This window comes from Myotis nattereri (genome assembly GCF_964212035.1).
Source record: "Myotis nattereri genome assembly, chromosome: 2".
NCBI lineage: Eukaryota > Metazoa > Chordata > Mammalia > Chiroptera > Vespertilionidae > Myotis > Myotis nattereri.
This window is the reverse complement of record NC_138076.1, coordinates 204,196,141-204,217,756: the sequence shown is the minus strand read 5'-3', so window position 1 is coordinate 204,217,756 and position 21,616 is coordinate 204,196,141. Positions and strand designations below refer to the sequence as shown.

The window sequence follows — 21,616 nt, the reverse complement described above, 5'->3', positions numbered from 1 at the left end:
GATGCGTCAATTTTTTGTTGTTCTTTTAAAAATACATTTTATTGATTTCAGCGAGGAAGGGAGAGGGAGAAAGATACATCAATGATGGGAGAGAATCATTGATCTGCTGCCTCCTGCATGTGACCACACTGGGGATTGAACCTACAACCGGGCATGTGCCCTGACTGGGAATTGAACCGTAACCTCTTGGTTTATAGGTCAATAGTCAACCACTGAGAAGAAGAGGATAAGTGCATATATTTACAAAACAATAACAATATAAACATAAAAAAGGTAAATGGCCAACTCTAGAAGGAAGCAAATAGAATGGAGAAGACAGGATTAGAAGCTAGACTTAATATAAAAGAAAATTAAATAAGAAACAAATTCCTAAAAAAACAAAATTAAGTGAAATAAATTAATCTAACTTTGTATATCGTCAGTAGAAATCACACAGAGAACAATTCTAAATTACTGCCCTACCAGTAATTTGACTATATATCCCTAGTGAGATATTCTGAATAAACAGAAAGACCCCTAAAGCCACAAAAACGTTCTTCCGTAATGGTGTTATTTGTGGTAATGTGGGTAGTGTTGTTCTGAGACTGTTGTGCTTATATTCTGGGATAGTAATTATGTTGGTGTTGAGAACTTGGAACTTTGGTGTGAAAATAGATGTAAGATTCTTGCAATTAAGAAAACCGTGCAGCCCTGAATTGGAATTGGAATAATTAGTATGGACTCATGATTCCTTCCTTCCCTCCTTTCTTCTTTCCTCCCTTCTACTCTTCCTGCCTCCCTCCCCCCTTCCTTCATTTTCTTCCTTCCATCTTCTATCTTACCTTTAATCATCCAAAAAACCTAGAAACAACTACCCACTCAGTAGTAATGAGCATTCCTAACACCTGGATTGTGGTCTTGAAACGTTTCCCATAAAAAAGAAACTGGCCTCTTAGGAGAAATGGTTGAGTCCTGTCCTGGGACAGCACATGGACAATAGGAGCCTGGGACATCATTGCAGACCTGGAAGCAAGCAAGTTTCAAGGACTGCTGGGGTGTATCTATCCAAAGGACTCAGGAGCAAACTTGAACAGCCTCTCCTGGCCAAAGACGAGACACTTTGAGCCTCAGAATGATAAAACTGCTATGGATTGGGACACATGAAAAATAGTTAATCCATGAGTCCATAATGATACCTCACCAAAGCTCATTGTTGAAGGATGCTAGGGAACTAACTCATTATTTTGAAAATGGTAAGTGAAGGAAAAGAATCAAGGAGACCCCTCGCTGCGTCTGCTCCCTTTGCCGCTCGCTGCCTTCACCCCTTCCTCCTGATCCCTGTGCATTTCCTGAGGGGCCTGAGAAGACAGGTTAGTTCATCGTCCTCCTCCTCTCTCTCCTCCTGACTTTCAATGCCACCCCAGACTATCCTTGCATTGATTCATGTCCATTCGTTCTTCAAACGTCAGCTGTGGCTGTCGCCTCCTCTGAGAAACTTGCCCTGACTACTCAGGAGCTCCCACTCCCGATGTCACAGGCTGGCCCCCCTCCTCCTGTGATAGAGGAACCCAGTGTCTTTGGGGCATTAGCTTCTAGTCAGCATTTAAAGGGGAAACCCCGTAAAGTCAGAATCACCCTTGAAGGCAACTTTAACCACTAAGCACTGGAACAGCTGGCTATGTCTTTGGTTGAGCACCTAATGGGACGGTGTCTTCAACGTCGGGTCTGTAATGCACAAAAGAAACAAAACCCATCCACAACCTTTTTAACTCTAGAGACGCTCACGCTGTGAAAAGCATGAGGAGGCAGCAGATTACGTTTCACTTCACCTCGACTTGACCATGGGGAGGTGAAAGCAGTTGTCTGCTTTGTTTAAACACTACTCTTCCTTCTCATTTCCAACGCTGAGCATGTATTCAATTCGTGAAAGTTACACACGTGAATGGCAGCCTCCCCCTCCTTGTGTGGCAGCTTCTCTATCTTCCCTCCCAATCCTGAGCATCTAAGTCATGAAGGCATCCCCAGGACGCAGTAGAATGCCCTTCCTCCTGCAAGAAACCAAGGGCGGGGTGAATGGATTCACGGTGTGGACCTCTCCGGCGATGGCGACTTTCACAGGAATAAAACAGTCCATTCCATCATTTGATCAAATGAAGCGGACCCACCGGTTCAAGGTCTCTATCAGGATTCTAACAGGAACTAATGCCCTGAAGCAGGGTTCAGGGCTGAAAGGCTGAGAGGGCTCCAGCTCGGCTGACCAGCAGATGCTATTTGTTTGAAGCCGCTGGTGTGGCTGGACCAACTAACGCATCGATGGGTTCTGGCCGGGTTCCAACGGTTGCTCTGCTGGTCTCTCTTTTCCCTGATCCAGGTTTAACGAGATGAGCGTCATTAAGAAAGGCAGGGCCGTCATCCTTTAAGTGAGCAAAGTGACTCTTCACAGAAGGACTGATTTTAATAACCCAGTGCGAGACCCCCTTTAAGGTACAGAATGATTCTGGCACATCAGTTAAGTGTTACACAAACCAGACGTGAGAATTCAAAATCAAAGGCGTTTTTCATTCATGTGAAAAGGGATCAGTAAGCTGCATGAAAACTGGGGTGCATAAACGTCCCGGGGGCCTCTGTCCGCAGCAGGAAAAGCTCAGAGCAGATTGGGCCCAGGGGGAAGCAGCCCCGGCCGCCCATAACTCAGAGATAGAAGGCGGCGATCCTCATGTGCCGCCTCTGTTTCATGTGCGGGCTCCTGCCTCTGATCTTTCCGCAGTTGCCTAATTGCCGATGACTGTTTCTGTGGACACAAGGGTCTGCTAAATGTGTAAGGCCTGCATTTTTCCAGGGGAGACTTTTTCCTTTGCACATCAGCCAAAGATTCCTTCATACACAAATTCTTTTCGTAGGCAGGTCATCAGATTCTTACGTGGGGGACATTAATGCTGAGTTCAGTGCACACAGCTGAATATGAATATATATCTACGTACAATCTGGTAACTCGATGGAGTGGGGATCCTCGATGGGAAGGCCCATAATGCCGTATGCATGTCTTGAATTTCTTTCCCACATGAGGACTGCACTCCTAACCCACTCTTAGGTAAGTACTTTAAGCTGTTTGTTTTCTGAGAGTGGAAATGGCTTCACTTGCAACACACCTTCTGACCCAGTTGCCACTGTACCCAAGGGCATGCGTTGAGGAGTGTTTGAATAAAAGTGAGGGGCACATTTAAACTTACTACTCCAACAAGGATCAAACCCTAGCATTATCGGCACAACAGGCCACCCACACAGGTAATAAGTCACACAGATGAGATAGACTTAATTAATTAAGAGAGAGAGAAACGGCTGTATGCTACCAGGATGGCAAATAGGTTCCATATGGAAGCCACCTCCAATTAACCACAGTGATAGCTGGTATTTATTGAGCACCGACGTGGGTCACATGAATCGATTCAATTAGCCCCATGAGTAGGTATTGTTATTACCTCCTTCTTAAGGATGAGGACACTGAGGCAAACAACGTGCCCAAGGTCCCATAGCTAGTTGGCGGTGGAGCTGGGATGTGAAGGCAGGCAGCCTTGTTCTCAACCACAGCAGCTCCTGCCTCTCAGCTGAAGGGTTGTGGCTCTGAGCTTGGTGTTCAAGGGCCTGAGGTCAAATTCAGGTTTAGCAGGCGAGGCTGCTATGACTGATTAGGGGGCTGCCAAGGGGATCCAGACACAGAATGGGAGCATATGTATGTGTATTTGCATCCCTGACTTTATTTAAAAGGTCCTTACAACATCTGTACGATCAGAACCGTAACTGCCACAATCTCTACAATTATTCACTCCTGATTTTTGTAACATCTGACACTGAGTAAGGTAATTAGAATAACTCCCTGCTGGCAGAGCAGGTGATGAATCATTAACAGCCCCGTTTCAGTTTCTGGACCGAAGTTTATGTATTTCAGCTCCTGACAGATTGTAGGCTTACTCGGGACACCAAGACCAAGACTAATGAGGAAGGACAATTTCCAGTCACTCAGAAAGACAGTTGAGGCTGCTGAGATTTTGCTTGGGGACCCAGCCCTGTTCCTGTCATCTTAAAGTGCAGGCAGTCTTGAGCTTGCTAGGATAGAGCTCTCCCAGGACATAGGACCCCATTTACTTGTACAGGACCATTCAAAGGGAAGGCAGAGTTTCTGCATTGGGGTAGACTGGGAGCTGAACAGTCCCTGGCATGAGGCAGCCAGGCAGATGGAAAGCTGACATATTATTGGGTAAATGATGAAAATCAGTATGTGTCCTTGACAAAAAACAAAAACTGACTAGCTTTAAAATGAATCAGGCTATGGGCAAATGTGAATAAAAATGCAGATTATAACTAACCTTATCTTTTACTATCTGTGATAGTACCATTCTATATAATAAAAGGGTAATACGCAAATTGACCCTAACAGTGGACCCACCAGAACAACAGCTCGGCCAGTCACTATGAGGCACACTGACCACCTTGGTCCCTCCCTGCATCCGGCAGGCTACAATTGCCAAATGGCAAATGGGGAACTGGGGTGGGTGGTGGGGACACAGGTGACACGAGGCCAAGGCCCTGCCCCACCAGTCACCCACACACAGAGGGCAACCCGCAGTGGGGGCAGGGCCAGCAAGTGGGCAGAAACAGCCTACCTCTTGGTCCCTCCCCCCAGCCAGCAGGCTCTGATTGCCCGATGGCAAACAGGGAACCAGGGGTGGTTGGCGGCGGGGGGGGGGGGGGGGGGGGGGCGGGGGTAGAGGGGAGAGGTCAGGGCCAACTGCCGGGGAAGATGGCCCTGATCACAGGCCAGGCCGAGGGACCGTACCTGTGCATGAATTTCCTGTGCCGGGCCTCTAGTTAGATATATAAAAGCACATTTATAATAGGAATGAAACTTATTTAACTTAATGACCAGCACAATAGACATCTGTTTTATCTAATGCTGTTTATAATTTGTACACTGAAGAAAAAATAAGGGCTCTGTGGTTCATGTTTACATTTGTTGGCATAATAGAGTAACAGTTATACTTAATAATTCTGGATAATCACTAGATTCTCCAAAAGTACAAGGGCTGTCAGTTTACTGAGGACAAATCCAAATAACTGCAATTTAAAATGGTTCTCACTTGCTTTGTAATTTAATCTACTTTTCATATGCATTGTCTAATTCAGTAGTTCTCAACTGGGGCTGATTTTGCCCTCCTGGGGACATTTGGCCATGTCTGGAGACAATCTTGATTCTGTATAAATCTGGCCTTTAATGCCCATTTCCTCCACTCAGCCTCCTCACCTGCAGGGGCAGGAGTGGGGGAGACAGGAAAGTGGGGCCAAGGCTCATTGGGTGGAACAGGCCCATTCAACCTGCTGCTTAAGGAAAGTCACGGCAGCAAGAATGAGAGAAGAGTGGGGAGCTAGTTCCCAAGGGGTGGGTCCCCCTGGAACCCTAAGAATCTAAACACTGGCTCTAAGAGAGGGGGGATCCAGAGCTCTTCATGCAGCCAAAGCAGTGGATCTCAAGTTTGAGGTTGAGTGGGAACCCCCTGGAGGGCTTGCTAAGACAGACTGCTGGGTCCCACCCACATTTTTAACACGTTCCCTGGTGATACTGATGACACTGGTCCAGGAACCCCACTCTGAGAACTCCTGGCCTAGAAGCATCCCAGTTGTCAGGCATCCCTGCTCCCTCCAAAGATCTGTCATCATTACTTAACGTTAAAGGGCAATATTACTCCAGTTTTTTCAAATACAGTGTTCCTAGAAGCCACTGAAGTAGAGCCAATTCACTAAACCTCCCAGTTCTGTTAAAAATGTGAGTGTGAACTTCACCCCAGTATCCAATACGAAAGGGTCTGAATCCATCATCTGCTTTATTCACACCGCTCCTTGCCTGTGTTAACGTGGATGATTGGGAGTTAACCAGACTTAAAATTTATTATGCATGGAACGAGCTATTACCTGCACTTGAAAAACGCTTTAACTCCTTTGACCACGGGCTGAGATTTCAGACTTCTGAGTGAAAATGCGAGTTTCAGGCTGTTCTGAAATATCCTGCCATGGCATCCTGATCACAATAAATTTGATTTGTTGAAGCAAATCTCCTAATTGCTTCCGGAGCCTGTGTCTGAAACCCAAATGGCAGCTTGGCTGTGGTTAACAGACGGCACACGCTTATTTTTTTGTTCCCATTTAAAATGGCCTCTTTCAGGCTTGACTTTAATTTCTCACAACGTTGGCCCTGTGGGCTGATGTAGTAAAAAAATCCAACTTTTGGTCAGCAAATGAAACAAACTGTTTTCAAGACACATATGGAGTAAATATGGATGGTAAAGAGGTGCTACTTTTACAGTCACTTTTCTGACCATCCGTTTCCAAAGGAATTATTTGCAGGTCTCCCAGAAACTGGCTTCTCTATTACTCAGCCGGCCGGGAAGCCGCCGGGCCCAGCCGCGGGCCCTAATGTGCTCATTCTCGTGTGACTCATTACGGCAGCGAAGGTGTTGGCCCAAAATGCTCTGAAGCAGCTGAAAACTATCCCATCATGCAGCAGCCAATCAAGGCTCCCCCCCCCCCTTTTTTTTTTTTTTAGAAAAAACACAAAACACAAAATCCTTTACTTGACTCTCAGCACATGGAAGTGTTTTGAGGACTGGTTCTGTGGGCTTCATGAAACTATTCTGGGACTCCGGTGCCGACAACAGGCCTCACTTTGATGTCAGCGGTAAATGGATGTTCCAAGGAAGTGGGTTCTCAAACCCCACCACCGTCCTTCCTCCCTACCGCGGTGAAACAGGGCGGCTTTCACAAATAACTGCTGCAAAACCCTACGGTTTCTGCACTTGGTGCTGGCTCCCCAACTCCCTCTTCTAAAGGAAACTCGGGATTGCCTCTCCTAACCCTTCCCTGAGGAAGCTGTTCAGGATAAGGATGGTAAGAAGTATGATATTATCAGTGGAAACAATAATAAACATTTGTGAACACCTGTTACGTACCAGGCATGGAGCCCTTTCGGTGTATCAACTCATTGAGTCTTTAAAATGGCCCTAGGTGCCGGTACTATTATACTTCTCATTTTGAAGATGGGAAAACTATTTGGGGTGACAAAGCTATTAAATTTAGGATCTATGTTCTTTTTTTTAAAACTTACTGAAGTATAACATGCCTTCAGAAAACTGAAAAGTCCTGAGAGCATATAGCTCAATGAGCTTTCATAAAATAAACACACCCATGGAACGAGCACGCAGGTCAGGAAAGGATCAGCCACGCCCGAGAAGCCCCCTTCCTCCACCACAGTCATTAGCCACCCACTCTGCCCAGGGAACTGTGACCGTAACTCCTTAGATCATGCCTGCCGTTGAACTTCAATGGAACCAATACAGTATGCATTCTCCTGCTTAACTTTTTCAACCCACTATTATAGTTGTGAGAGGATTGAGATTATTGTAGGCAATTTTTTCACTGCTGTATAGTATTCCATTTTGAACATGGCACAATTTATCTGTTCTATTGTTAATATGCAGGAGTTATATTTTTTAAAATATATTTTTTATTGATTTTAGAGAGGAAGGGAGAGATAGAAACATCAATGATGAGAGAGAATCACTCCTGCATGTTGCCCTGACCAGGAATTGAACCATGACCGCTTGGTACATAGGTGGACCTTCAACCTCTGAGCCACACCTGTTGGGCTGCAGGGGTTATTTTTAAGTTGGGGCTATTAAAACAACTCTACTAGAAACATTTTTGTACATGCCTACTGATAACATTTCCATACATTTCTGCTGGGCATACATATACTGAGGAATGAATTGCTGGGTACATTCAGCTTTAATAAATACTGTTAGCAATTCAGCCTGTGTTGCTATATGACCTGAGGGTTATTTTTAAAAATATATATATTTTATTGATTTTTTACAGAGAGGAAGGGAGAGGGATAGAGTTAGAAACATCGATGAGAGAGAAACATTGATCAGCTGCCTCCTGCACACTCCCTACTGGGGATGTGCCCGCAGCCAAGGTACATGCCCTTGACCAGAATCGAACCTGGGACCCTTCAGTCCGCAGGCCGACGCTCTATCCGCTGAGCCAAACCGGTTAGGGCTGACCTGAGGGTTATTATGAACTGAGTTGGGTACCTCCAAAATTCGCATGCTGAAGGCCCAACCCCCAGTGTGTTTGTATTGGAGACAGGGCCTTGAAGGAGGTAACTGATATTAGATGAAGTCACAAGGGTCCTAACCCGATAGGACTGGTGTGCTTTTAAGGAGAGCAAGAGACACAGCACTCTTTCTCTCTCCTAGCACTCACGGCGGGAAGGCCACATGAGGACACAGCCATCTGCAGCCAGGAAGGAACAGAGTTCTCACCGGAAACCAAACCTGTCAGCACCTTGATCTTGGACTTCAAGCAACCAGAACTATGGGAAAATAAACTTCTGTCGTTTAAGCCACCCAGTCTGAGGTATTCTGTTATGACAGCCAGAGCAGACTCACCGAAGGGGAGAAGAAGTGGGGAAGCTGGCCTCACCTCGATGAGCTTGCTTCCTATTTGGGACTGTGGCCTTCCTGGTCCTGGTGTCTTGGTAACTCTGAGGCCACAGGTTTGTCTCCCCAGCTCTTCGGCTCTGCCAAGGCTCAGGTCAGGGCTGCACCCTCTTAGCGGTTTTGTAGCCTCTCATCCCTGGGCCACCTCTGACCTGGCAAGACCCTGAGAACAAAGTGCTCGAGGGTGGCCTGTAAAAGTCTACTCTATCATTACTGGAAATGGAAATCCAACTGGTAGTTTTTTAAAACAAGGCATGTACACATAATAAATCAAATGCTATTCCAATGCAGTGGCTGCTAGTTTTTGAAATAGCAACCCAACACAAATTTTTCTTCTAAGGATGTCTCAATTTGGAACCCACACTTTCTTTAATCTTTGTTAGCTTAGAAACTGAGAATTTCCTAGAAGGCTAGTTAGGTGACTCCTTGCAAAATGATCAGAATTGCCTAGAATGGTTTTTTTTTAGGGGGAAAAGTTTAAGGAAAACAACCACTCAGTGATACTTGAATAAATAAATAAATAAAAACTGTCACATCTGGGCTTTGGCCAGGTAGCTCAGTTGGTTGAGTGTAGTCCTGATATGCCAAGGTTATGGGTTCGATCCCCTGTCAGGGTACATACAAGAATCAACCACAACACATTAATGTTTCTCTCTTTCCTTCCCTCTACCTCTAAAATCAATAAAAAATAAATGGTCATATCCGGTAACTGAAAAGAGAATCACAGATGAAGCCCAAACAAAGCCGACTCGGAGAGCCTGGTTTCCAGGCCCACACTGTTTCCATTAGTGGTGGGTATGGTGCTGGGGTGTCAGACACTTAGTAACTCAGTTTCTCCAGCTGTATGAAGGGAATGATCATGCCTGTGAAGAATCGTTCCCAAATCTCCAGAGCAGTTCATCATTATGCCTGGAGCCCCCTCAGCACGGCCGAGATTCGTCCTTGGCACTGATCACCGATGGTGCTCTGACTAGCTGGCGTCTGGGCCTCAGCTGAGTCTGGCTCCTCCAGACACAGGCACTTGCTGCTCTCTTTCTGTCCTTAGCGCAGAGCCTCACACATGGCAGGTCCTTATGAACCCGGCACACTGGTAGCTCTTCCCAAACTGACCCATCGAGTGGTCACTGAAATGGTGAGCCACACATTACGAGGCAATCACGTCTTCGGTGAAGCTGGTAAGTGGAGTTGTCACGTAATAGGAAATGGTCAAAGTCACCCAAGAAAACGCATTAAATGGCCCACGAAGTACAGAACATGTTTTGTACACGCCATCCAGTACAGTCATCGTTAGGCACTCTCAATTCTGAGAATGACAAAGCCAGACGAAAGGAAAGGGCGATGGGTATGAACTAAGCCCTTGGTGCATTCGAACCTCTGTCTTTCTTACACCTCATGTTTCTTGCAGTGGCTGGAGACCCGTGGTGATGGCCAAGGAAGGCCTACTACCCACAGTGTCTCCTTCATTCTCCTTTTACCGTGACGTCTCTAGGACTTTTACACCAGCTGATGTCGAGGTTTGGTTCTCAAGTCGATGACTAGCCTGTTTCCCAGAACATCCCTCTTTTGGAGAGTCCTGGACCACGGTAGCTTGGTAAAGGCTTTGAAAAAGTCCTTAGTATGTTTAACTTGGTTATAACCATTTTCTCAACCCTATTTCACACTGGCATGTGTTTCCTGTCAGTATATAAAAACCTATTAATATTCTATGAAACATGTTCATTGTGACATGCTAGGAATGCAGCCTCAGACAGCTACTTGGAGCTTTTCTGACTTATTTTCTAAACAACCCTTAGTACAAGTATTTATCTGGCTTCAGGGCAGAGCAATTAAGAACAAATTAGAAATGGAGAAGGCTGTCAAATTAAAAAGAATATGGACAGCTAACATCTTGGGAGGAATGAAAGGAACAGAAAAATATTAACGCATCCATGGAATTATTTTCAAATATTCAACACTGCACGTGGTACGATCATGGCGGTTCAAAATAGTAGCAATTAATTCCATAAGACAAAGTGACATCCTTGGCAAACTTGCTTCAGATGGTAGGAATATGTTTATTATATTTCATCAAGCTTAAAGTTAAGAAGTTTGGGTGTATAAAGGCAGGATTCAATTGTTGGAAAAATTTATCCTCTCACAGTAGCAGATAAGAAAGCCACTGGTCTATCAGCGACACCCTTGGCTTCCCACAGTTCTTTCCTTCACATATTGCTCAGATCACAACTAATTCAAACAGATTCTTTTTTAAAAAAAGTTTTTATTGACCTTTTTAGAGAGAAAGGGAGAGAGAAGAAACATTGATAGAGAAGCATCAATTGGCTGGCTCCTGCATGCCCTCCACTGGGGATTGAGCCCACAACCCAGACATGTGCCCTGACTGCGAATTGAACCAGCAACCTCTTGGTGCTTGAGACAATGCTCAATCCATTGAGCCACACTGGCCGGGCTCAAACAGATTCTTTATATCCCTCAAGTTTCATACAAACCTTTGAGTTTTATTTAACCCCAAACATTCTTTTTAAGAAGGATGGTGTTTCTAACAAGTAAATTTCAAGATACCAGAACAGAAATAAAAGTTTATTTATCTTTTAGGTCATGTCCATTTGCAAATCAAATTCAGTACATGAACGAAGAACGGCATTATAGTCCACACTGCTGGCATCTCTTCCACGGCCCGAGGCTCACCGATCAAGGGTGTTCAGTCAGTCTTCTAGTGTTAAAAAAGCCTTTCCATCGATTTTTGCTTTTTTTCCGAGAGAACATTCAAAGGAATTATTCACAGGAGCAGATATGGTCCTCAGTCCCTTCTATTTTGCACTGCGTTGCAAAATATGGTTTGTTCTCTTTAAACAGTCACCTTCCCATCCTCACTCATTGTATTTGGCCAGTTTTAACCTGGGGATAATGTTCATAGACTGCAGTTCCTGGAAGAGCAGCTTGCAGGCATACGGAATACGAAGGGAAGACACGTGACAGGACGACTTGCAGTAATGGCACCTGAAACCCAAGTCGGCATGTATTAGAGGGACAATGACTCAGAACAAAGGCCTGCAGGCAGGAAGTGAGAATCCTCTCTAACAAATTCTACCGCCATTCCTCCATCGGGTTGGTTTTCTACTCCTCGGCGTTCAGCCACACTATCCAAAATGTACTTGTGTCCCCAAAGTAAAAAGAAGCCCTCAAAGAAGCAAAAACCAAACCAAAACAACGATCACTCCCCCGGTTTTAAAACCACGTACTTTTAATCAGTTAGCACCATACTTCTTAGAGCTTTCTCCTTAAAATGCAAAACAGCTGCCAATATAGTTGTTTTGAATAAGCCCCCGAAATGTGAACCATCTGAAAGTTACTCAGATTTAGACTTTTCCTTGTTGAAAGCATTTTAAACAGATTCAGTATCCATGTATTGATAAGCATCTATTGCAATGTACTATTCTAGGCAAGAGCTCAACATTTATCATTTGACTTCTGTCACTGAGAGACTTGAAGTATGCTGGGAAAGATGGGACTTCCATATAGAAAGGTGGTATGCAAGGCTCTACAAAGTTGGTTATTTCTATTAGCATTGGAGCTACTTTACTTACTGGCCCCGTGTATATGCACATATTCCCATTTAATCCTTACAACAGCCCACATTCCTAATCAATATGCCTGCTATGCTAGTAGGATTATCTTTTCTTTTAGCCAGGGAACTTAAAGCCATTGATTAGATCTTAATCAATGGCTACAACTGAAGAAAGGGTCCCTGGGGAGAACTATTCTGTCAGGTTTCAGACCAAAACAGAGCCTCACCCTTTACCTCAAGGATCTGGGGCACCTGGGACAGTAGGGATCCAGTACAAATCCTGAGACTTAATAGGTAGAAAACTAGGTCCTCCCAGGTAACAGGGGAGAACAGGAGTGCAAGAGGAATAGTACCAAGGCTTGGAAGATGCAGTGCTAACTGGGAACTGGAGGGAGATCCCTCAGGGAACAATATAGGCCATTCTGGAGGGTGGTAAGGCACATGGGTAAAAAATGTAAACACGCATATTATTGAAGTGATCACAAAAGTGGCAAAGATGTGCACAAGAATGTTCACGGTCACACTATTTACAGCAGCACAAAGCAGAAGACTGCTCATAGTTCTGTGAGTCCAGGACATATATGCAGGAGAACCTGTGCAGACACTGAATGCAATGCTGCAGACACCTCTTTACTGAAATGTAAAGGTGCCCAGGGCACACTGTGAGGTGAAAAAAGCAGTCTGCTAGACAGCATGGTCCCAAGCGGGTCCTCAAATGGGTTTCAGTAAATGTATGAAGTTCCCAAAATCACATGTACCAAGATATTTTTGGTATCTATTTGTATTTCCCTGCTATTAAAAACACCAAAAAAATTCATGATTTAGAAACAAAAATGGTTCAGAACTACTGGCCAACAGAGATGTCCCCCAAAGTCACTAAAATATTAACAGGGGTCATCTCTGAGTGGCGGGAATTCTGACTAATACTTTTTGTAACTTTGAATATCTTATAAAGAGCAGGGATCATTTTTGTAATCAGCAAAATAAAGCTTGTATTATTTCAGAAAAGGAAATCACCAGGGCTGAGAATGAACGTGCTGGTGAGTGACTCCGCAGACAGGAGCTCCTGAGGAGAAGAGAATGGGATCCACGCTTGGGCCCCTCCCGGGGGGCTGTGGGAGCTTAAAGTGTGGAGTATTTGACTCTATCCACAATAATATAAACATGAGAATTACTTTTCCTAAAAGATTACCTAAAGGTCTTTTTAATGCATGACAGTTTATGAATTATGTTTTTTAAAAAAATATATTTTATTGATTTTTCACAGAGAGGAAGGGAGAGAGATAGAGAGTTAGAAACATCGATGAGAGAGAAACATCGATCAGCCGCAACCCAGGTACATGCCCTTGACTGGAATCGAACCCGGGACCTCTCAGTCCGCAGGCTGACGCTCTATCCACTGAGCCAAACCGGTTTCGGCTGAATTATGTTTTTAATGTGCCTGGGTTGGTCTAATTTATCTAAGTATCATGTTTATGCCTTAACTGAATTGGAGAAATGGATTTAGCTGGAGCAACTTCTTGCAGATTCTCCTGTCATCATCCTGTGAATTCAATCCAGCCTAATCTACTTAAAACTTCTGTGTGTGCTGATTCACGATCCAGAAAGCCCACTAACCTTCTCTTCTATGAACTATTTCTCCACTATTTAAGTGGTCCAATGCGTATATACACATACATGCATACACAAATAAAAATACATACCTATATAAGTAGAAATATATAAATTACCTTTCCCTGGTCTCAACAACTCCCAAAGAAAGAAACTTGACCCAAACAATAATAAAATAAACTGATTTTTCAGGGCAAAGCCAGCAAAAGGAGGAGGCTGTGGATTCACGTGAGAAATGATTGTCCAGTGAAATATCCTCCATGAGCTAATTATCTTAACAGGGATTTTCTTTTCTCTGCAGTTTTCCTTCTGGACCTCTCTTTTGTGACTTATACCCCTCGTGTCTTCCGTAGAACAGTCTCGCTGTAAATATCCCCATAGCAATGCCTTACTAATGTGCAGCTCAGCGACAGAAGGCTAGCCTCAAGGTTCCGAACTGCTCTAATTACTCAGCCTCCATTGTGCCGTTCATTAAAGAGCGACTTCCTCCAACAAACGCCCGTGCTCCCTCCCACACAGCCCAGCACACACGTCAGGTAACATGGGAAAAGGACAGCATCATTATGCGCCTCTGCCTGAGAGCTGCACACGGAGCCTGCCAGCCTTCCAGACTGGACGAGGATGCTTTCCTGTTGGCAACAAGGGATAAAGCAGGCCATTCAAAATCAGACATACAGTACAGTACCAGGTCTGTTTAATTACAGTCAAGACCCTTAAACCGTGTAACCTGATTTAGTGCTCTTTGAAAGGGTTCCAAATACAATACACATTGAACACATGAGCTTCAAAATCAGGCACTGCTCTCGGATAATCTTTAAATGTGACAGAAGCAAAGCAGGAAAGAAGATATGAAATTAACAGAATAACGCTGAGACCAATTACTGCTTACCTTAGTTTCCCCGAGTATTCAGCGTAAGAGAGCAAGGTTTTCAAAGTGCATGAGTAAATATGATCATCTTTTCTTTCTCTTTTCCTTCCTTTCTTCCTTCGTCTTTCTTCCATTCCCTCCCTCCTTCCTTTTTCCCCTTCTTTCCTCTTTTTCCTCTTTCCCTCATTCCCTCTTTCTTTTCTTCTTTTATTTTTCCTCTTAGCCTTCCTCCCTCTTTCTTTTTTCCCCTGCTTCCCCCCTCCCTCTTTCCTTTCCTTTTCCTCACTCTTCCTCTTTTTTTTGGGGGGGGGGGGGAGGGGGTTACTCGAGAGAATGCAGGGGGAATGGAGAAGAAAAGAAACTCTTTTTTGAAGTTTCATGATCCCTATTGGTAATAAGATGACCCTTCTGCACCATCTTTTCAAAGTAAATTACTTAAAAATCCTTGTGCCAAATTTGAAGATTTAAGCATAGTGGAACTAAGTTTCAGGATCTTCCTATTACATTACATCTTGTTGTTGTTACACAGGACAATAAAACACAAACTCAATATGCATTTCAAAAGACCCATGTCACTGATACAAGAAAGAGCTAAGTTTACGCTCAGAATATTGTCACCCCATCTCTGCAACCTTATGAAAGGCAAATGGCCACCTCTTGTGTCAGATTTTAAAATGAGATGATTTCTTCACAGACAGCTTTCATTGACTCTTCTACATCAAAATTATGAAATAACTAATTTTGGCTAAAAGGATTTGACATCTAACTAACAAGGTATACACTGTGTTCTAAGAAGGCCACTCATTATCCTTTTTCCCCCTTCATTGTTGAGCGTACTACAGATGTCCCCTTTATTTCCCCCCATATTCTGACTCTTAATTTGCTTTATTCAACCAAGAACTGGCAGCTTAAGATGGCAAGAAGTCGGGGGACTCATAAGGAAAACGTGGCCCATGTAACTAACCCTCAAGCTCTGGCAATGAATGCTCACCTGTGCCTAACTGCCCTTCTGGGGACTGCCCATCCCTAGGGAAAGGGGCTCCGGAAGGGAAGTGAGAGGTGATGAGGAAGATGAAGCTACTTCCCATCCCTGCAGCACCTGCCTCAGATGTTGTTAGACCTGCTCTCTGACAGAAAAGTGAGTAGAGTCTGGGGAACGCAGGCCCTCCTGTCTATAGGGGTATTCAGGGTTCTGGATCATGACCAAGGCTCCAAGCAGAGCAGTGGTTCTTTGGTGGTGCAGCGGAACCATTGCAAGGAGAAAAGATGCTCTCACAACACAAACAAAAGGTATGCAGCATCACCTTTTAAACTGGACTTTGTGTACTGACTGCATTGAACTAACAGACTGAATCACAGTTTACCTACTGACAATCCTAGTGCCAGTTAGCAATATGGTCTCTGCCATCATGGGATTCACAGTCCAAGTGGAAAGCAGCTTGCTGTGCAGACAGAGTACAGACAAGGAATCAGGGTGCCAGGTTCTGGTCCTGGTCTGTCACTAATTTGCTATAAGATCTGGGGCAACACACCTGGCTCTTTAGGTTTGAAGTTAAATGAGGGCATTCGACACAATCTTCTCTAAAATGTTTCTATCAACAATATGCTATAATTATAACATCTACCAATGACTCTGCTAGGATTTTTACAGGTGAAGTGTTATAAAAGGTACTTGAGATAATAGTAACAAGATGATCAAGTCCTTAGTCCTTAGGAGTTTAAACTCCGGCTGTGTACAGAGCAGGACATTAGGTAGACAAAGTGAACATGTACACACAGAATCCGCAATTCCAGGAAAGCATGGACCGGAAGGTTGGAGAATATGTAGGTATGATCTAGTCAATTCTGAGCTGTGCTTTAAGAGGCAGGGGGTGTAATATGAAAGACATATGGTATCCACTTACCAGCCGGAATACCCCAGAAGTCCACACTGCCCACAAACATCAACCTCAAAGGCATCACTTGAAATCATTAGTCGCTCTAGTAAAAGCATACTGGCTCCATAACCAATTAAACAGTCACGTTCCATTTCTCCAAGACGCAAACCACCATCACGAGATCGACCTTCAGTGGGCTGCCTTTGAAACAAGTTAAACAAATGTGTTATTATATTACACAAAGAAGCCGCATCACATGCTGGCTAAGAGCACAGAGCTTTGGAGCAGGGCTCACCTGGATTCAAATCACTTATTAGGCAGTGACCTTGAGCATGCTGCTCAGCCTCTCAGCCTCATTTGTAAAACGTACATAAGACTACCTGTTCCAAAGAGCCTTAAATAAGCAGAGATGTGATCCTAGTGGTTGGTTGCTATTTTTATTTTTAAATAGAAATAATAAATAATTATTTAAATAATGATATAATAATAAACATACAGCAAATAAAGTACCAGTGCTAGCATTACGATTACTATTACAATCACTATCATTATTATAGGGAGGGATGTCTTTTGAGTATTTTCAGAGATGTCTTAGTTCTTTGTTATTTAAAAACAGAAAAAGTGAGCAGAACAGAGTGTGGAAGAAACCCGGGTCCTCTAGCAGTTAGCCCCAGGCCTCCATGCTTAATTATTTACTATTAAATCAATTAAACCTGGAAAGAAGCAAATGGATTTTTATAAAATTTGGAAGAGATCAGTAGTCACCTGGAGCCAGATGGGAGGTTCCCTAGAGACCTACCTCCCGCGCCCCCAGTTGTGTGTCCCATACAAGTTCTTCCTTTGTGTGTGAAAATGCTCCATTCCTTTTTAGAGGGAGCACTTGAACTGGGCGGCTACTAGCCCCTGAATGGACTCCCTGTAGTTTATGTATCTGCTGGGCTTGAGAATACTTTAAAAGATTAAGGATCCAGGATCCAGAGATGCAGGTAAAATTTAGAGATTCTGAAACAACTTAGGCAACCCCACCTAGGTACTGGTGACACAAATGATCAATAAGAGAGACAGAGAGACAGAGAGAGAGAGAGTCATGAGCACCCTGGCCAGCTGATGTGGGAGTGACACTCCTTGGAGGTAGTGTGAGCAGGGGTGGACTATAAAGCTCTTGTTTGCTTTATTCCACAGCATCTTTTAATCTTTGCTATTGTTGCTGCCAGATTTCCAAAGAGTTAAGAAGGTTAACACACGATTGCCAGCACATGCTGAAATGTTAACTTGTGTTGTTCATAGTTACAATGGGAAGTCAATTTAAGTTGTATATTATTTGTTGAAAGAAAACCTACATATGAAAAATTTATAAGTAGATCTCAATGAACACACTGTAGTGGAAAATTCATAGCTGAGCATAACATATATATGCTTTTATCTGATAGAACCTCCCTGGGACAGGGGAAGGACCCTTCCACCTGTGGCCACTGGACAAGTGAAGGTGGTCAGATCACATGTGGGCAGAACCCACAACTTGAATTTTAACCAACTGAGATAACTGACTATAGACAAATGCACTCCAGGCGGTCTTCATATGGAATACACAAAAGTAATACTAAAGTAATAACTTTTTTTATACAACCAAGTAAAACATAGGGAATAACTGCTTTGACATTTATATTACTCTGAAATAGTTTTTGGATGTTGTAAGTGAAATACAAGTTCCGGAGGGAACAGTATGCAGGGGAAAGATACACCTAACCCAAGTAGGGTCTCAGTGCTGAAGTCAATACTGGCTTGAGAATCTCAACTTCTCTTCCCTCTTCTGTAATTTAAGTACACAAATGCCTGTCATTTCAATAGGCATGTGCATTTGCTCAGTTTTACATGGTCAAGGGATTGAGTCATCTATACCTCTCCTGTGGTTTGGAAAACAAAACAAAACAAAGACCCAAATATTAGCTGCTTCATCCTCTGCTCCCTCCACTACACTGTAACATCTAAGCAATGCTCCATGACAGTGGACAGGGACCTGGCTATTTATTGAGCATCTCCCATCGACACTGTACACAGACTATATTCAAACACCTGACATTCACCAGCATGCTGTGTAGTGGGTTTTATTGTCTCTACTTCATATACAGGAAAATGAAGCCGAGAGATGTAAGAGATCTGTCCAAGGCTCATGATAGTAATACAAGGTGGTGATGAGTTCACATCTATGTCATTCTGACCCCAGGGCCCGTGTTCCCTCCCCTGGCTCCGAGTTCCTCATCCTTGGCAGTAGTGCCATACTGAGCTGGGTAGTAATTCTCTGAGGTAAAGGCTGTGCTGTGCATGGCAGGATGTTTAACAGCATTCCTGACCTATAGATGCCAGTAGCTCCTTCCTTGCCCCCAAGTTGTGGCATCCCCAAAATGTTTTCCAATGTCCCCAGGGAGGCAACATTGCCCTGGTTAAGGACCACTGCCTTAGCCTTTACTGCTCCAACTGGAAAATGTAGTAGTGAGAACACATAAACTTGGTATTTGTAAATTTCCTTTCCCAACAATTATACCCATTCGTCAAATCCGACATTGGGCTTGAATTGAGGATACACTGATGAAGGGGCATGCATGGACCCCGGAGCTTATGCAAATAAGCATGCAAGTACAGGTGTCTTATGCTCCAATCACAGAAGTTTAAGAAAAATGACAGCTGTGGCTTAGGCTACCAAATAATGTATGCATATGTTTTCTGTGCACACACGGGAGCGTGAGGTGTACTGATATGCGTATGTGTGTGTAAGTGTACCTACATTCTTATGAAGGAACTGTTTTGAACAGGACCATACTTGTAAACTGGTTCACAGTAAACGATTAGATAGAAGAACACTGTGAAGACCTACAGAGGGTTTGCTTTTGTGCCTGTAAAATGATTTTTAATTGGCTGCCATTTTTTAAATATATTTTATTGAATTTTTACAGAGAGGAAGGGAGAGGGATAGAGAGTTAGAAACATAGATGGGAGAGAAACATCGATCAGCTGCCTCCTGCACACCTCCTACTGGGGATGTGCCCACAACCAAGGTACATGCCCTTGACCGGAATCGAACCTGGGACCCTTCAGTCCACAGGCCGACACTCTATCCACTGAGCCAAACCGGCTAGGCCAGTGGTTGGCAAACTCATTAGTCAACAGAGCCAAATATCAAAAGTACAACGATTGAAATTTCTTTTGAGAGCCAAATTTTTTAAACTTAAACTATATAGGTAGGTACACTGTTATTAACTTAAGGTACTCCTAAGGCTTAGGAAGAGCCACACTCAAGGGGCCAAAGAGCCGCATGCAGCTTGTGAGCCACGGTTTGCCGACCACGGGGCTAGGCAATTGGCTGCCATTTTTAATGTAAATCAGACATATATAATTTTTGTGGATGCCTAATACCCCAAAGTTTGAAATCTCAGGGAAACAGAAACTTTGCTGAGTCTGCTTATTGTTGTACTTGGAAATGCAAGGGAGACTTGCCTGCACTGTCAATCCCTCCTGTGAGTGCTCTCCTCTTACCTGGTAAGGACAGCCCGTGGTCCCCGGGCACGGGCATGCATCTTATCCAGCACCATGTGTTTCAGCTTCTGGTAGTACACGGGGCCGAAGTAAATGTATGCTTCCAAAGGCTCCCTGAAAGAAGGGTCAGAGTTTGGGGTTAAGAAACTAAGTCTGGGCTAACAGGAGACAGCCTTTTCTAGGTCTCAGCACTGGCAGGCCCTTACTTGTTTATGAACAGGTTTATGAGTGAGTGAAAGAAAATGAAAAGGCTAGATCTGAAAATATAAAAGTACCATGGATACATTAAAGCAGGGGTAGGGCCATTCTTTTGCCAAGGGCCATTTAGATATTTATAACCTCATTCATGGGCCATACAAAATTATCAACTTAAAAAGTGGCCTGCTATATTTGGTCAAACATTTAATGAACTCACCCCTAATGCTTTAGCAGAGCCAGGCCAAATGATTTGGCAGGCCTTATATGGCCCGCAGGCTGGATATTCCCCACCCCTGCATTAAAAGGTACAGTGTTTAATTAAGAAATAAAATTTAAACAGCTTTTGAAACTGTGTACGGAACGGTGCATCCTTCACTGCTCCCACCCTAGCCAGGCCACCATCCTTTCTGCCTGGACTACTGCAGATAATCTTCTAGTTGGTCTCCTTGCTTCTACTTTCCTCTCTCAACAATCTCTTCTTCACAAGCCAGAGCCATTCCTTCTAAAATGTAAATAGCAGCAGGTCACTCTTCTGATCTAAATTCCCAATAATTTCCCATTGCACTCAGAATCCGTACCAACCAAATTTTGCATGTAGCCACAAGGTCTACGGTAATCTGGCTCCTGTCCACATCTGACTCATTTACTATTTCTTTTCTCCATCGCTCATTCTATTCCCTTACACTGGCCCCTTCATGGTTCTTCAAATGTAGCAGTGAATTTTTAGAAATATTGTAGTAAGAGTTTAAAGGAGTGAATATTTAAGTGCTTTGACAGAAGAAACTTTTTTTCTTAAGTCTGGAGCAAGAGTAGCCAGAGGATTGATGACTTTAAAATTATTTTTACTGCCCCAGAGCTTCCTTCCTGGGGGGGAAAAAAAGCACCTACCATGTGTCACTTAATCCATGACTTAATCTGTATAAAAATCTGTCATCCCTATTTTTAAGATAAAGAAAAGGGCACAGAGTGTCCAAGAGGTTAAGTAAGAGCTGGTGAGTGATGCAGGAAGCTCCAAATCCAGGGATCTCTCTGCCATGCTGGCCGGTCTTGAGCCAGGTAAATATGGGCCACAGCATGATGTAAGAGTAGGAAGAGCAAAAGACATGGCAGAAAAGCACATAAATATATATGCGCCCGCTTGCTTGCTATACCTTATACTTTCTGTATCATTAGCAAAGGCTTTTGCACTTATCAAGCCATTCCGTTAGCTTAAGCACAACCAGATTCTTGGAAGACCCAAAGTGGAGTGGAACAGGGCGTCAGGAGACCCTATTCTTGTCGCAGTTTGTCACATAGTAATTATATGACTTCTTTATCTCAGTTTTCTTAGTTGTACAACCAAGTGGTTGGACCAAGTTTCTTTCTAGCTCTAATAATGAATGATCCTATTCCTCCATAGTATGACTGCTCATGGTAGAATTCATGGAACTCTGTCACC

At 43.8% G+C, this 21,616-nt stretch overlaps 1 protein-coding gene across 1 annotated transcript in view; it reads right to left on the bottom strand.

The window, feature by feature from the left end:
* Positions 1-11,088: 11,088 nt before the first annotated feature.
* Positions 11,089-21,616, bottom strand: part of POLR3B (RNA polymerase III subunit B) — a 107,927-nt gene continuing 97,399 nt past the window's right edge. Inside the window, exons 26-28 of the mRNA XM_081082846.1 lie at positions 19,981-20,094; positions 16,477-16,650; positions 11,089-11,525 (exon numbers count right to left, since the gene is read on the bottom strand). Of these exons, the coding sequence (XP_080938972.1) occupies positions 11,396-11,525; positions 16,477-16,650; positions 19,981-20,094 (418 nt within the window). The 3' untranslated portion in view covers positions 11,089-11,395. The remainder of the gene's footprint in view (positions 11,526-16,476; positions 16,651-19,980; positions 20,095-21,616) is intronic.